At 41.6% G+C, this 16,909-nt stretch overlaps 1 protein-coding gene across 2 annotated transcripts in view; it reads left to right on the forward strand.

Moving 5' to 3' along the window:
• Window positions 1-16,909, forward strand: part of FANCL (FA complementation group L) — a 105,583-nt gene that overhangs the window by 47,341 nt on the left and 41,333 nt on the right. For both annotated transcript variants that reach the window (XM_077282763.1, XM_077282764.1), the window contains 4 exons: window positions 920-976; window positions 2,123-2,220; window positions 5,443-5,539; window positions 15,911-15,979. In XM_077282763.1, coding sequence (XP_077138878.1) covers window positions 920-976; window positions 2,123-2,220; window positions 5,443-5,539; window positions 15,911-15,979 — 321 coding nt within the window. The remainder of the gene's footprint in view (window positions 1-919; window positions 977-2,122; window positions 2,221-5,442; window positions 5,540-15,910; window positions 15,980-16,909) is intronic.

The following is a 16,909-nucleotide window of genomic DNA, read 5'->3' on the forward strand; positions in this document are numbered from 1 at the left end:
CTCTGGAGACCATCCACCGCCTTATCAGGAGCGTGCCCTGGCGTTATACAGTAGGGAGGTCATAAAGGAACGTGGAGGCCATACACAATACTGAGCATCTTTTCCTTGTTATCAAGCATTTCCACTGAAGTTGGATTAGCCTGTAATTTGATTTTCCACTTTGATTTTGAGTTTAATTCCAAATCCAGACCTCCATGGGCTAGTCATTTTGATTTACATTGATAATTATGTTTTATTGTTCTCAACACTTTCAACTATACAATGAATAAAAATTTGCAACTGGAATATTTCATTCAGAGATATCTAGGACGTGGCATTTTAGTGTTCCCTTTATTTTTTTTGAGCAGTGTATGTATGTGTATATGTATGTATATGTATGTATATATTGCTGGTCCCACCAGGGGACTTGAGTGTGTGATTCTTTAATCGCATTGATAATACACTGAACTACTTACGTAGAGTGGTGCATTATCTATCCTGTCCGTGTTTGACAGGCTCTAGGACCACCCCGCCACTGTATGAATCTGATAGACTGACTTGCATCCATTGTTATGGCTCATTGTTGCCATAGCAGCCATTGGCACCCCATGATGGTGCTTTGCTTTGGGGAAAGCTGAAAGGCTGACAGAGGGAGCGATCTCCCTCTGTCAGACTTCTCACATGCCTCTGTCATTATTGACATCAGCCTGCAAAGGAGTTAAAGTGCTGAGATTGGAGCAAGCCTGATGGGGTTAAATGAAAAACAAAAGGTTTAGTTACTTTTTAAACACATGTATAGTTTGATGACTTTGTGAATTATCTTTTTTTGTTATATCATAGTAGTTTAACATCTTTATGTAGAACACGTTATGATATTTTGGACAAATACTTTCTATGGAATCTTTATAAAAATCTTTCTTTCTATTTTTTCTTCCTGAAGAGGTTACAGCACAGTCCAACTCTGAGCAGCTTTATGATGGAGTTAAAGACTATATTGGTAAGTAGCACTGATCTGTATGATTTAGCTTGGCAGGCATGTAACATACATTTTTGTATAATGTTATCACATATATTAATAAAAGGAGTTATATTGTTTAATGGTTTACTTTACCACAATAAGGAAGAGCAGGTGTTGAGAATATTGCCCATTTGTCGTCTTATAGCGTCAGACCTGATTCTCCCAATGATCATTTAGGCTTAGGGTCACACGGTGACGTGGGGCGCGGCCATGAAATCGCAGTGACAGATTACAGCATTGGATGTATCCACACAAAGTCGCAAATGTGTTGGATTTTCTTTTGCTTTTCTCAAGTTGCACGTGTCACTTCCCAGTTCATTTGACTTCTGCAATTGACTTTATTTGCAGCAAAATATAGTTGTAAAATAGTTGTGCTATTTCACCACAGGTACAAGTCACATTCTGTATTGCAGCGCTATTAGGCCTTAGAGGCTATTTTCACTATCAGGGCAAAGCAAATGTAGCCTAGATGGGACCTAGTTCCCCGTTACATAAGAGAAGTTTAAAGCTGATCTGTCACCAAATTTCACAATCTAAACTGCACACATTATTTAATAAATCTCTTAGACCTGATGAGATTAGCCTTTTTACTTTGAAAACCCATGTCAGAATGACTGTGCAATCCTGATATTAAAATGTGCATTTTATGTGTCTCCCGATCCTGAGAGAGCGGATGAGTCCGATGTATTCAGTCCCCGCCCACCTGACTGACAGCTATATCTACCTGTGTAGTTTGTTTCTTAGCCCCTGAGTACACATCGTACATGCGAAACCAACATAAAGCTTTTTGTCATTTTGCTATGTTAGGAAGCGGTATAAGCAGTTTTTTCAGTAATATAGTATTTATAACGTTATGGTGCATCATCGTGACTGTATATTGCACTCCACCACTTTAGTACAGTACATCACATCGATATACTTTTTTTTTTCTCTCCATTGAATTTTCCATTAAAAATGATCCTTATACTTTACAGTATACTTTTTTTTTTTCCTTAACTTGGGAAGTTTTGGGCTTTTTATGCCTCTACAGGGGTGTACTTTTGAAACTACCAGTCTGAGATATGTGTAGAAATCCTCCATAACTGCCTTAAACTGAAACACAATCTGAACAATGTTCTATTTCAGGATGCGGCTCTGAAGAACACAAATTCCATAGACGCGTCACCTGCTCCACAGTATTATTCCTCCCTTGTTAAGGACATCGAGAACTTAGGCTGGGATAAGTATGTCTGGAGAATCTGCTTCCTCTGTTAGATATTTTGACCTGTCATGATTCTGTCACCTATATCACAACAGTATGGCTGATCGGCTCCTCACAATTATTATGACACACAAGTGTAAAAAATTCCATCCCAACATAGGAGCGGGCAGTAGACACGCTTTACCTACAGGAATCTTGGAAGACATTTGTAGCAGCAGAGTGCACACGTGTATGAGAACTTGTGGTTGTTACCCAGCACATTAATGTTAATGGATAATTGTTCCATCACATCTGCTTGATGTTTGAATGCTCAGAAACATCATTAGCATCGTGATTCTCATGAGAATTGTTGATCAATATCAGATATGTGGGGGTCTGACACTCGTCACCCGCACTGACCAGCTGTTAGAAGGTTCTGTGGCCAGAGGTACACAGTGTACAGAGCTGGAACAGCACATCTGTGTAGTATCTAACCTCTCTACTGCACTCTTTTAAAAAGGAATCTGCTAACTTTTTCTTACTGTGTAATTTGAGTGCAAAATAATCTAGAGACAGAGACCCTAATTCCAGTGATCTGACACTTATTGAGCTGGTTGTTGTATTTTTGATAATCTCCTGCTGATACAGCAGTGGTTCTAACCTTAGAAGACTAGTAAACCTGCTGCCATGTAGTCCCCCATATTCATGAGCTCTGTATAACTCCGCTCCCACCACTGATTGATAGCTTTCTGCCTATGCAGAGTGTACACAAATAGAAGCCAATCAGTGGTGGGGGGCAGGGCTATACAGAGCTCATGAATATGGAAAACAACATGGCAGCAGGTTTACTGGTCCTCTAGTGGTAATCTCCTGATGATAATACTGTGATTTTATCAAAACTATGGTAAGCTGCCCAGTAAGTGATGGATTACTGGAATCAGGGTCTCTGTCTCTACACCATGCTGCTCTCAGATTAATTTGTAAAAGCTTGGTGGCAGTTTCCCTTTAATAAAATTAGTTTGATACTGTTCGAGCACCAGAAATAAAAACCTACACCAGCCGATTTCTGACGTACACCAAAATAAATTTGTTGCATGGTGCTTAGCATTCTGCCCCGCTTGCGCTATGCTCTGTCCACTTTTTCTGAAAGTGGCAAGATCAGCAGAGAAAATTCATAAAAGTTACAAACTATGGCTCAGAAATGGCGTTTGCCATAATCTATGACTTTTTTTTTAACACCAAATTCTGACATTATTGCAATAATATATGTTCCTCTCTATCTTTTCTGCAAATCTTCATCACTCTGTCTGCCTTTTTTCCTACATAATATCTGATAACCTTTTCCTGACTGCAAGATTTTCGTTAGCCGTTCCTCTACCAAAAATCTGACAAAATGTAGAAGAAAGAAGAAACCCGGCCAGAGAACATGGTCTAAAACTTCATGATAGTAAAAAAAATTTTTTCAGTGTTGTGCTCCCCACAGCGCTGGTATAGGGCATGCCAGAGCCTAATGAACAATGTATTTTGCCCTCTGTAATAATTCAAATAATTTATACTTTAAAATGTTTATTAGAAACTGCAAACACGCTTTCACATTTACAATGCAAATATGTCTGTCAAAGTTTAATCTCATTTAAATTAGCTCATCTGAAACTTAATTACATTGTTCAGACTTGGGCAAACAGCAGTGAAATCTCTTGATACAGGGCATTTAGAGCAGCTGCATCCGGGCAAAATATGTAGATACCAGTAGACTTAACTGCAGTTGTATGTTTACATCTGCAATATTGCCATGCAAATTACTGTGTGTAAACTGGTCATGGATGTTCTGGACACCGCCGGCGGTCATATGTGTTCTGGACGCCACCGGCTGTCGTGTGTTCTGGACGCCGCCGGCAGTTATGTGTGTTCTGGACGCCGCCGGCAGTTATGTGTGTTCTGGATGCCGCCGGCGGCCATGTGTGTTCTGGACGCCGCCGGTGGTCGTGTGTTCTGGACGCTGCCGGCGGTCATATGTGTTCTGGACGCCGCCGGCGGTCATGTGTGTCCTGGACGCCGCCGGCGGTCATGTGTGTCCTGGATGCCGACGCCGGTCTTGTGTGTTTTGGCTACCGCTGCCAGTCATGTGTGTTCTGGACACCGGTCATGTGTGTTCCATGAAAAATGCCAGTCTTGATGAGGAAGTGTGTTGGAATCAGATGTATCAGACTTATACTTTTTCATAAATCAGGAGTGTCAGATGAGTGGCGTGCGCCTCTGTGTGCACCTTGCCACAAATCCTTCTCCAATCACTGCTGGAATATGGTTTGTGGAGTAGCAAATGCCACTGCTCATCCCACCCCAGTCCTTCCCTGCTCGACCAACTCTATCAGAGCTGGGCAAAAATGGCGTAAGAACACCAATTATCTCAAAATTTTACCACAGCCTTCAGTTGCACCAAAATTTTGCAACTGTTCAAAGCTATTAACATCAGAATACCGGTGTAAGGCTATGTGCACATGTTGCGGATTGTATGCGTTTTTGCCGCATTTTTTCGCCTCGAAAACGCATGCACAACACAGTCCATTGAATTCAATGGGATTCCACAATGCTGTTCTAATGCTGCGTATTTTTCCGCGGCGGAATCGCATCGTGGAAAAATACGCAGCATGCTCATTCTTTGTGCGGAATCGCGGCGATTCCACACACATAGGAATGCATTGAAACGCTCACTTTACGCATGTGGCTAAGCCCACCATGCGTAAAATGAGCGCTTCATATTCGCGGGGTCTGGAGGAGAGGAGACTCCCCTCCAGTCCCTTGGGAACCATATTTCCGTTAAAAAAATATATATATATATTGATATACTTACCTTCCGATGGCCCCCGGAGTCCTCCCGCCTCTCAGCGGTGCACATGGCGGCTTCCGTTCCTAGGGATGCATTGTGCGAAGGACCTGGGATGATGTCGCGGTCACGTGTCCGTGACGTCACAAAGGTCCTTCGCGCAATGCATCCATGGGAACGGAAGCCACCGGGAGCGCCGCTGAGGAGATCGGAGGCCGTCGGAAGGTGAGAATAACCATGAGAAAATACATAGTCACGGTAAAACACTCTGGAAAGTCTTTTATACATGTTCTTATGAAGGACCGTTCAAATTGTTTATGTAGTTATTGTCAAGAAATGGTTTGTCCATTTTTCTTAATAATTATGGTATATTTTTTGCTAGTGTTAAAAGGCAATAAAGCTGGGGTGTTCTCAGATATTTCACTTTTTTCATTTTTTTAGATTATTATTTGTAGATACTGAATTCAGTGCAATCAAATTAAAAATTGAAGATTCTTCAGGTCGTGAACACGTAGCCATTGTGAAGCTAGGTGCCAGGGTAAGTGTCTATATTTTGCTATTTAGCTTTCTCTTAAAGTACTTTGAAAAGGGTTGTCTCACCAACAAAGTATATTTTAATCAATAGATCTTTAAATAATAATAAGTGCCACTATTAAAAAATGTTCCGGTGTTGAGATAATCTTGTGAATGTGTCCCTGCTATGTACTGTATAATCGCCATGTAGGACTATAGTCGCCATATCCACAATTCCTGGCCAGAAGAGGAAACCAGTATACAGACATGACAGAATGGGATCTCAGCTGATTCTTTTTGGGAGATCAAACATTACCCTGCCTGTTTTATCACAGGAATGAGTGATTGTGCCGCGTCTTCAGTCCCCTTAGCTCATCATAAATCTAGGGGCAGTGCCCACTCTGCCTCTCCCTGCAGCCTCTGTAACCTGCACATCATGTTTTAGTCCTAATCCCAAGGAATGGAATAAAGGTCTTTTTCCCATTAATTCGAACTGGTGAGTGCCGCATCTTCTTTCTTCAATATTGCAGATTTAAGCACCAAACACTGTTCCATTAGCCGCTGTAGCTCTACATATGGAATGTCTATTCATCCTATCAGGAAATTTTTATATGTTGAAATTTCTTTGAACAGTGCAAAACCATGGTCGTGTTTAGCGATCCGTCACTGTGCATCTCATAGTTGTATCAATGTATGGAAAAATATGCATCGTATAAAATTTGGCAAACGTATGAAGCCATGACTTTGTGGTCCCTTTGCACAACTGTAGAGAAGGGGATTTGTGATACAATGGCTTGCGAAAGCGTCACTCTCCTTGGCTTTTTGCCTATTTTGTTACATTACAACCTGTGTTTAAATATTTTTGTAATCTGATTTGTGTGTGATGCATCAGCACTAAATAGTCTAAGTTGGTGAAGTGAAGTGAGAAAAATATAGGCATAAAGTAAATGTATGGGATCAAATAGTTAAAAATTAGCCTGTGCATATGTATTCACCCCTTTTGCGATGAAGGCTCTAAAAATTTCTGAAGCAAGCAATCACCTTCATAAGTCACATACTTAGTGAAAGCAAGTCCCCCTGTGTGCAATCTAAGTGTCACATGGCTGTCAGTATATACACTTCACCTTTTCTGAAAATCCAGAGAGGCTGCAGCACCATTAACCCCTTCATGACCTTGGGATTTTCCATTTTTCCGTGTTCGTTTTTTGCTCCCCTCCTTCCCAGAGCCATAACTTTTTTATTTTTCCGTCAATATGGCCATGTGAGGGCTTATTTTTTGCGAAACAAGTTGTATTTTTGAACTACATCATTTGTTTTAGCATGTCGTGTACTAGAAAACGGGAAGAAATTCCAAGTGCGGTGAAATTGCAAAAAAAGTGCAGCCCCACACTTGTTTTTTTCTTGGCTTTTTTGCTAGGTTCCCTAAATGCTACAACTGACCTGCCATTATGATTCTCCAGGTCAGTATGAGTTCATAGACACCTAACATGACTAGGTTATTTTTATCTAAGTGGTGAAAACAAATTCCAAACTTTGCTTTAAAAAAAAAAAAAAAAAATTGCGCCCTTTTCCGATACTCGTAGCGTCTCCATTTTTCATGATCTGGGGTCGGTTGAGGGCTTATTTTTTGCGTGCCGAGCTGGCGTTTTTAATGATACCATTTCGGTGCAGATGCATTCTTTTGATCGCCCGTTATTGCATTTTAATGCAATATCGCGGCGACCAAAAAAAAAGTAATTCAGGCGTTTCTAATTTTTTTTCTCGCTACGCCGTTTAGCGATCAGGTTAATGCTTTTTTTTTATTGATAGATCGGGCGATTCTGAACGTGGTGATACCAAATATGTGTAGGTTTGATTTTTTTTTTATTGATTTGTTTTGAATGGGGCGAAAGGGGGGTGATTTAAACTTTTATATTTTTTTTTATTTTTTTTCACTTTTTTAACTTTTTTTTTTTACTTTTGCCATGCTTCAATAGCCTCCCTGGGAGGCTAGAAGCTGGCACAACGCGATCGGCTCTGCTACATAGCAGTGATCATCAGATCGCTGCTATGCAGCAGAAATGCAGGTGTGCTATGAGCGCCGACCAGCAATCAGTAACCATAGAGGTCTCAAGGACCTCTATGGTTACTCTGCAGAAGCATCGCTGACCCCCGATCATGTGACGGAGGTCGGCGATGCGATCATTTCCGGCCGTCCGGCTGCAAGCTCCGGTTAAATGCCGCTGTCTGCGTTTGACAGCAGCATTTAACTAGTTGATAGCGGCGGGTGAATCGCGATTTCACCCGCCGCTATTGCGGGCACATGTCAGCTGTTCAAAACAGCTGACATGTCCCAGCTTTGATGCGGGCTCAGCGCCGGAGCCCTGCATCAAAGCGGGGGTTCTGACCTCGGACGTACTATCCGAGGTCAGAAAGGGGTTAAGCAAAGGCCACCACTAATCAAACACCATGAAGACCAAGGAGATCTACAAACAAGTCAGGGACAAAGTTGTTGAGAAGTACAAATCATGGGTTGGGTTAAAAAAAAAAAATATCCCAATCTCTGATGATTCCCAGAACACCATCAAATCCATTATCGTCAAATGGAAAGAACATGGTACAACAACAAACCTGCTAAGAGAGGGCCGCCCACCAAAACTCTCAGCCCGGGCAAGGAGGTCATTAATCAGAGAGGCAGCACAGAGACCAAAGGTAACCTTGAAGGAGCTGCAGAGTTCCCAAGCAGAGACTGAAGTACTGTATCTGTCCATATGATCACAATAAGCCATACACTCCATAGAGATGGCATTTATGGAAGAGTGGACAGAAAAAAGCCTTTACTTACACACACAAATTGTAAGGCGCATTTTGAGTTTGCCAAAAGACGTGGGAGACTCCCCAAATATATGGATGAAGGTGCTGAGGTCAGATGAGACCAAAATTGAACTTTTTGGCCACCAAGGAAAGTGCTATGTCTGGCGCCAAACTAACACAGCTTATCACCCCAAGAACACCATCCCCACAGTGAAACGGGGTGGCAGCATCATGATATGGGGATGTTTTTTGGCAGCAGGCACAGGGAAAATGGTCCGAGTCAAGGGAAAGATGGATGGTGCAAAATACACAGATATACTATAGCAATACCTTTTTCTATATGTCAATGATTTGCGACTGGGATGGAGGTTGACCTTCCATCAAGACAGTGACCCAAAGCATACTGCTAAAGCAACACTGGTGTGGTTTAAGGGTAAATGTTTTGGAGAGGCCTAGTCAAAGCACAAACCTTAATCCAATAGATAATCTGTGGTCAGACTTGAAGATTGCTGTTCATCCAAGGAAATCATCTAACTTGAAGGAGCTGGAGCAGTTTTGCCTTGAGGAATGGGCAAATATTCCAGTGGCAAGGTGTGGAAAGGTAATAGAGACTTATCCAAGGCGACTTGCAGCTGCAATTGCTGCAAAAGGAGGCTCTACAAAGTAATGACTTTGGGGGGGTGAATAGTTAAGGACTCTGAAGTTTTCAGTTATTTTGTCCTATTTGTTTGCTTCACATTAAAAAGAAAACCAAAGGTTCAGACTGTAGGCATATTGTTTAAATGAACTGATGATAACTCAAAAAAAAAAACTGTGAAATTCCAGGTTGTGAGGTAGCAAAACACAAAAAATAGTCAGTGGGGTGAATACTTTTGCAAGCAGCCTAATGTCCATGACCTTGCCGCTTAGGTGTAAGGGGCCGTCACATTGGATATTGGCGCTTTTTCTTTTCTGCGGTAAGCCTAGTATATGGCTAACTGGATCAAAAGGGCTATGTTGAGTGAGATGCTGCCAGACTCCGTCTAGGAGCCTTGGGAAGAATGAAGAGGGAAACCACATGCCCTGGAGGAAGAAGATGGACTGAGGTAGATGTGCAGTACATACACCATGCCCAGATAATGGTGGGACTTTTCTTAAAGTCTTTGTTAAGGTGAAAAGCTGTTATTACTTCAGATAAACAATGGCATTAAGTGAAGGACTACCATAACCTGCTGGAAGCACATACAGTATCTGCCATTGCAGCACTCAACTGCTGGAGGTGGTGTCCATCAATAATGAGAATTTCCAGGAAATCAGGTAAAAGGGAATACTGCGTATAGATTGGAAAGGAGTAAGGGTGCCAGTACCTAATGCAATGTAGGAATCTTTGACTTTCATGAGATATCTGGGAGGAGAACCTGGAAGGAGAACTGGTAGAGCTGGTGTAGACCACATTCGTTCAATGAGAATGGCACAATCTTCATTCTATCTGACGTTGGCGACACCAGCACCAATTCTACCAGCCCCTATTTTATGTCTTTGAATTTAGAGACGTTGGCAGCTCAGCATCTCACCAGCAGATAATCTCTTTTCTAACCCTTACATGTTATTTTAATATAAAAAAAGACCAAAATCTCCTATATTCTTGTTTTTGTCTCTCATTAAAGCCCCTCATTCTGTTGTTTCCAGCAGAATACATCCAACCTCGTTCTTTAACAGCAAATTCTGCTTCAAATATTAAGAAAACTTTTCTATCCAATTAATACTTTTTCCTTTTTTTTTTTAATAAACCAGAATCCGTTTTGCCCGTTTCGGCCCAACAAAGCAGGTCTTCTATTTGTGTATATATTCAAGACCAAATAATTAAAAATCGCCGTGCCGAAAGTATTAATCTCCTCTACACGGGTCTCGCAGAGGCATTAAGAGCCTCCATAAATGTTCTGCCTCTTTTCATACATATATAAGTGGATATTGTAATGAATTTGTACTGTCGTTAGTAAGGACTACTGTTACTTCTGAGAGCTTAAGTTATTAAGTAAATTGTCTGAAGAATTGTTTTCTTTTAAAGCCATTTCACAGTTGGCGAAATAACTGTTTCACTTACTAGTCTGTTAAGCAATGCGATAAAGGTGATTACTATGTGCCTTCTTCCTCGGAAGGGATCTCGCTAATTTTACCCTACATCATTAAGTTAGTGAAACAGAGCAGCCTTCCCCCGCAATAGACAATGGCGTCTTTTTTTTTTTTTTTTAATCCTTTCAGTAATCTAATATTGCTTGTTTTTACTGTCGAAGGCAGCATTGCCATCAGCGAGAAGAGTCGGTATAAAGAGAGCGGTGTTTTTACTGCTTACTTTGTGTATAAAGAAGCAGCTGGTACATTAAATGAAGAAGCTAACGTGCCCGCATTAAATCCGAGGCCCTCATTATTTAAACCTGGGTTTTCTGAACTGTTTGTGACTTTTCAATAATGCCCTCTCTTGCCTCCAGCCACTCCGACTTCCCTAAGCTCACAAAGCTAAGTAGTTCCATTTTTCAGCTTTTATCTTTGCCCACGAGAAGATAAATGGAACGGGGGGCAACGAATATTTGTGACGGTGCGAGTGTAATCCGGCGTTCGGTGTGAAAGGGATAAGAACGTACGCATTTCATGTGCAGAGAGGAGATCCGGCAACAATCCTAACGATGAAGCCTAAAAGCAGAAGATAGATAAGCCAGCATCCAATATGCCATGAAGATGGTTTCCATCTTTGTCTTCTTTTTTAAAACATGGGTCATGAACAAAACCCACAGATGAAATTTAAGTATTACATATTTCAGGCTCAGACGGCCCTTAAGCAAAACTCAACAGATTTCTCAATTAGAGTTAAGCGAATTTGCTTGAGTCACTGCTTATTCAGCAAGCTATAGCACTTACCGAATAAGCTGCAGAGGGAACCCGGATACATGGAGCGCGCCGGCTGATCAGCTGTCCGGCGCCGCAGCTGTATGTGTCGCGGCTGTGTCACTGTCACAGCACATGTAAGGAGAACCCAACACACAGACTCTCCTTGCATGTGTCGTGATTGCAGCAGTGGCGCCGAACAGCTGATCAGCCGGCACGCTCCATGTATCCGGGTTCCCTCTGCAGCTTATTCAGTAAGCCCTATAGCTTGCTGAATAAGCAGGAACCCAATCAAATTTGCTCAACTCTATTCACCTTGTACGTGTTTTGGGCCGATACAGCCCTTAATGAGAACCTGTTCTCTGATACATGCTGCCCACTCCATGAGCACCACATATCAAGCACTGGCGGTATTATCTCAGCCTGGTATGGTTGACTCTGGAACACTTCGGCATTTCAGAGAATGATACACTTAAAAAGTCATCGAGGACTGAAATCGTGCTGTAGACCAGTCGGACAGGCAGGTTCATGGAGGTTTCTCCTTTCCCACTAGGAGATGGTGGGTATAGGCACAGACCGGTCAATACAGGGGAGTGGGCGGGGAGAATCCACTGGGAATCGCCTGTCTGACTAGTCTACATCACAGTCCCAGTCCTCGATATCTTTTAAAGTATGTTTTTTTCCGAAACGCCGCAGCGTTTGAGTCACATAACATTAGATAATGTAGCCAGTGCCGTATACATGCCAGCCATGGATTGGGCAGCATGTATCAGCTGACAGGTTCTCTTTAAATGGAACCTGTCCTCTGCAAAAAAATTAACTTTATTCCCCCCGCAGCGTTCGGTTTTAGTCACGGGGGTGGCACCGGTACTGGTTCAGTCACTGCAGGGGGTGTGGGGGAGCAGAAAAGTATACAGACATTGCGGCAGGGGATCACTGATGATTCTTTCTGTGAGATTAAAAAAAGTGTTTAAACAGCCAGGAAAATGTTTTTTCCTTACAGAAAGAATCAGAATAGATATTTCAAGATCTATTAAAATTTGCTTTGTGGAAACCCCCTTTAAGTGAAGGGGATACCTGAGGTCAGATTAAAGTTGTTTTAATTTATCAAGGTATTAAAGTTGTAAGTTTGATCAGTCCGTGCCATTATTGCACGTCTTATGATTTGTTAGGTTATTACTGGACTAATAGTTATTGCTTTATAGTAATTGTAAAATGTAGCATTGCCGCTTGTTTCCAGTCATTAGTGACTTCCATTAATCAATGTGGTTATTTTTTTATTATATACACTTATAGGTAATATAGTTTTTCTGTTATGTAATTAATTCCGTAGGTACTCTAGTATATTTTTAGGTACCAATTAAAGTACTATAATTAATTGGCTATGGGAAGTTTATTGTTAATTATCTCATCCTATTAAAGTTATTGATAAGTGTTAAGGACTTGTAATTAATATAACTTTATTAATTATACTCAATAGATTGGTTTTAATTAAATGCAAAGTAATGCAATTAAATGTTAATGATTAGTGTACTGTGGTAAAACAGTCACCTGCGACTTGTGGTTACATCAGAGAGCTATGGCGACTCATAAGTAACGCCAATGTTTACCCTTTGGGGAAAGGACTAGAACTCCAGCAGGGATCCTATAAGTCAGTGCAAAGTATGAGATCTGATTAGGCGAAGTAAGCGGCTTTGGACTGGGATCTATGGGGTAACGGGTCTCCTTGTGGAGAGTGACAAACCAAGCCTGGCATGTCAGGGTGAGGAGACTTATAATCCGTGCATACGCCTCTGGGAAATTAAATATGCAAACTGAACTCTAGTGCCACATATTAGAAGCAGCAATCTTAAAAGTCCATATCAATTCTTTAACGAGCCTTGCAATATGACTTGGCATAAAAGACAAACCAGAATCGCAATTTGCAGACATGGTGTTTCGGGGTGTTGCCCCTCATCGAAGAGACAATTACCATTTTTAATTTCCCAGAAGAACATTCATGGCTTATAAGTCTCCTAATTCTGACATGCCAGGCTTGGCTTGTCGCTCTCCATAAGAAGAAACGTTGTTACCCTTTATACTTCATTGGGAAGAAAACTTTCATTGAATTGTTAAAAAAAAAAAGTGCAACTGTTTCTTAAAGTAAAACATGGAAGTTACCACAATGACAAAACTTTACTGCAAACCTTGGGCGACTCCTTTTCTCCCTTAGGAGGCCTAACAATAGACAAGGCAGAAATAACGAATTAGGTATGTTCTCTGATCAGAGTGATTAATAGCCGGGCTGCAGATTTGTTTTGGGTGGAGTTGGTAGAAATATACCAACTTTGGCTCATGCCCACTCCTAACATTTGACGTACACGTATGTTATGGTTGTTATGGGGTTCCCACAACATGATGTATAGTTACGCCATGGTGATCATTCGGGCACAGGAGTAGTCCCCACCCGATCACCGCAGGGAGCTCTGCACAACTGACAGCCAAGCTCCTGCAGCAACAGCCAGGGTCAGTGGAGCAACAATCCTGGTTTCTCCATATTGGGGTCAATAGCAACCACTTAATCAGAGAGGGCTACACCACCTTCTCCACCATCGCCCCTTCCTCCTGTGATGTGATCACTGGATGCCAGTGTTAGCTATGGCAGCCCATGCCCGTCAGATCGTCCTGCTACAATGGCCTCTTAGAAACTACTTATAGCAAGGCACTTACAGGCCATATGAAACTGAAAGTCCAATATTGACTGACAGACCAGCAATCAAAGTGGAAAGTCGGACTTGGTATTTGAAAAAAAAAAAAAATAGTTGAATAAAATTGGTCTGAAAAAGCCGGGACAAATCACAGAAAAATGTTTTGCCATTATATTTACAGCTTTCATTTAAAAACTAAAAAAAAAAATAAACCAATAAAAAGTACATATATAATTGGGATCATCGCATCTAAAATAACCTGCGCAATAAAAATGTCACATTTTTGTATTATCTGTTTGATGAAGACAGTAAAAAAAAATTGCAAAAAGTCAGTGTTTTCTTCATTTCGCCATGCAAAAAATCGAACATACAGCAATCAAAGTCTTATGTTAAGAAATGCAGGGCCGGATTAATCTAGATCAGTGTTGTTCACACCAGTCTGGAGGAGATTTGCCAGAATCAGGTACTCGCTATTCATGAGGCTTACGATTGGCGTACACCTCTGTGCGCCTCGCCCCAAATCCTACTCCGTTCCTGCTAGAGGAAGAATTATGGCGTTGTGAATGCCGCCAGTCATAAGTTTGATGAGCCGCGGCTGCCATGCTCTTGCCTGCTTTTTCGGAGTTGAGTGAAAATGGCGCGAGTACACCAAAATCTCCAAATGTTAACACAGCCTCGAGTTGCTCTAAATTATGCCACTTTTCAAAGCTTTTAACACTAGAAAACTAATGAATCGGGCCACGGTATCTCCGAAAATGTCAACTTCATCTCAGAATACGTCAAAACCAAACGATTTTCACCTTGGATTCTCTGGGTTCTTTGCCGACAATTTACGGTACATCTTTTTAGAGGTGGACAAAAACATGGTGGACTTCGCCATTGTGGGAAACGAATACCAGTGAAATCGTCTCTCCAATAGTCCAATGGCCGCCCTCCCTTTCTGTGCCTAAACCAATTAGCGTCTACATATTTGGCATTGCGTGTCTCCAGAAGCACAAGTTGGGTACAATGTCATGGCCACTAAAATGGCGTGTTTGCAATTTTCACTCTGCCATACACACTACCTGCTCATTTCTTGAAAATGGGCAAAATGGTCACCGACTAATTCCAAAAGAATCTCCTGCTTCCTTTCCGAGCCTTCTGTGTGTCCAATGACTGGTGAGGCCACGTGCACAAAAAGCTTTATAACCAATCTATTACCCTAGTGAAAAAGCAAACTGTGTATGTACTCTACAGTAATTATGCCATCAATTAAGCTATCAGGGAATGCTTTAGTTCTGTACTTAAAAATATTTACATTAAAATTATGCCAAAAAAGTTCTCCCCACAGTTAAAAATGGAACAAAAAAAGCTCTGTAAAAGGAATCTGTCTGATCCGAAGGCAGAATATTGTAGGGTCAAACCCTGATTCCAGCAATGTATCACTTACAGAGCTGCTTGCTGTAGATTTTTATAAAATTATTATTTTATGCTGGAAATTATCGCTAGGGGATCACTTGGTCTGCTGCGAGGTAGTCTAGCCACTCCCCCACCTCTGATTGGCTGCTTTTTGTCTTTTGACAGCCTTTTATATACACTGTCCACTCAGTGGTGTGGGCGGGGTTATACAGAGCTTCGCAATCAGAGATCTGGTAGATCTGCAGCAGAGAAAAACTGCAGCAGCAACCCAGGAAATAGATCACTGGAATCCGGGTCTCTGCCCCTACCTACTTTATGCTGCTTGCAGATAGGGTAGTAAAAATCTGGTGACGGATTCCATTTTTAAAGGTGTCTTCCATTTTTAATTTGGCCAGATGACATTTGCTTTTCAATGTTCTACTGCTACATCGCAGCGATCGGTGAATGCGGTCCCACTGTGACTATGACCTGACCGTATTAAAAAATCCAAACCTGCCGATTTTCAGGGGGACCACAGGCACTGTCATTAGTTGTGATTTTAGGGGAGCGATGTTGCTTGGTCAGAGGCGCCGTGTAGCCTTATCCTATATGTTCTGTTAAATTGTTAACTCTTGACATTCTTTCTATTATATTATTTTCATTTTTTCCTGTTGCAGTACCCATACAAAGCTCCAGACTGCTGTGTAGATCTGCCAGTAGCATTTTCCATCTCCTGGACACCACAGGTAAGAATGTGTTTGTACACACCCAGTCCATGTTCTGCTCTTGTGTTGCATAAAAGTACAATGTTAACCTTTCAATATCAAATTCAGAAATATTTCAAGGGGTTCCCCTCTAAGTACAGTGATGGGATGGATATAAATGCAATCACAGCCTTTTACTGTCGTCTCTACCCCTATACTGCCTCCAGTCATGGTGGATATAGAACCTATCATTTTTTTTTTTTTTGTTCACACATCTAATTAACCCCCCATGTCCTGTCACACATGTACCTTGGTGTATGTGTGAAGATATATGTTGGCTCATGTAGCACATATGAGATCTGCGCTACCAAAATTGACAGGCTGTGTCCACCTCCGGCTCCTGTTTGTAGTCCAAAGTCTGATCCAATATTTATGCCTTTTTTTTTTTTTTTTTTTAATACAAATCATTATTGTATTGCATGAAGGTAACTATGCTGGTATAGTGCCGGTGGCATTTTCACAATATGCCAGGGCTTTTCTTTTAGAAATTATCAATTTCTGCTTCTATTATTTGTATATTTTAGGTTTTTATGTGTATATGACAGCAGAGTAAAAATAAAAAATTGTAGTAGCAGTAGCAAAAGGGTTAAGTCAGATGCCGTTTAGTACATCCAGTTTAATCTTCTCTATTAGCATTTTTTTTTTTTTGCCAATAACCTGCAGTGCGGACCGCCCGAAGTCCATGATGTGGCTGCATAAAACTGACCAGTGTTGTTGCTCTGAACCTCAGTCTGCAGTGTCAAAGCGCATCCGGTACGATCCGATGACGCTTGCGCCCCCGGTGGAGACGGCAGCTCAGGAGCGGGAGAGGACGCTGCTTAGTTTACTGTACTCCGCAGACTTCAGGTGGTGCGTGCAAAAACGCTAATGGTGATCCAGAAATACGATTTAAACCTCAGTCTTCCCCTGTAA

This window comes from Ranitomeya variabilis, chromosome 2 (genome assembly GCF_051348905.1).
Source record: "Ranitomeya variabilis isolate aRanVar5 chromosome 2, aRanVar5.hap1, whole genome shotgun sequence".
NCBI classification, from domain to species: Eukaryota; Metazoa; Chordata; class Amphibia; order Anura; family Dendrobatidae; genus Ranitomeya; species Ranitomeya variabilis.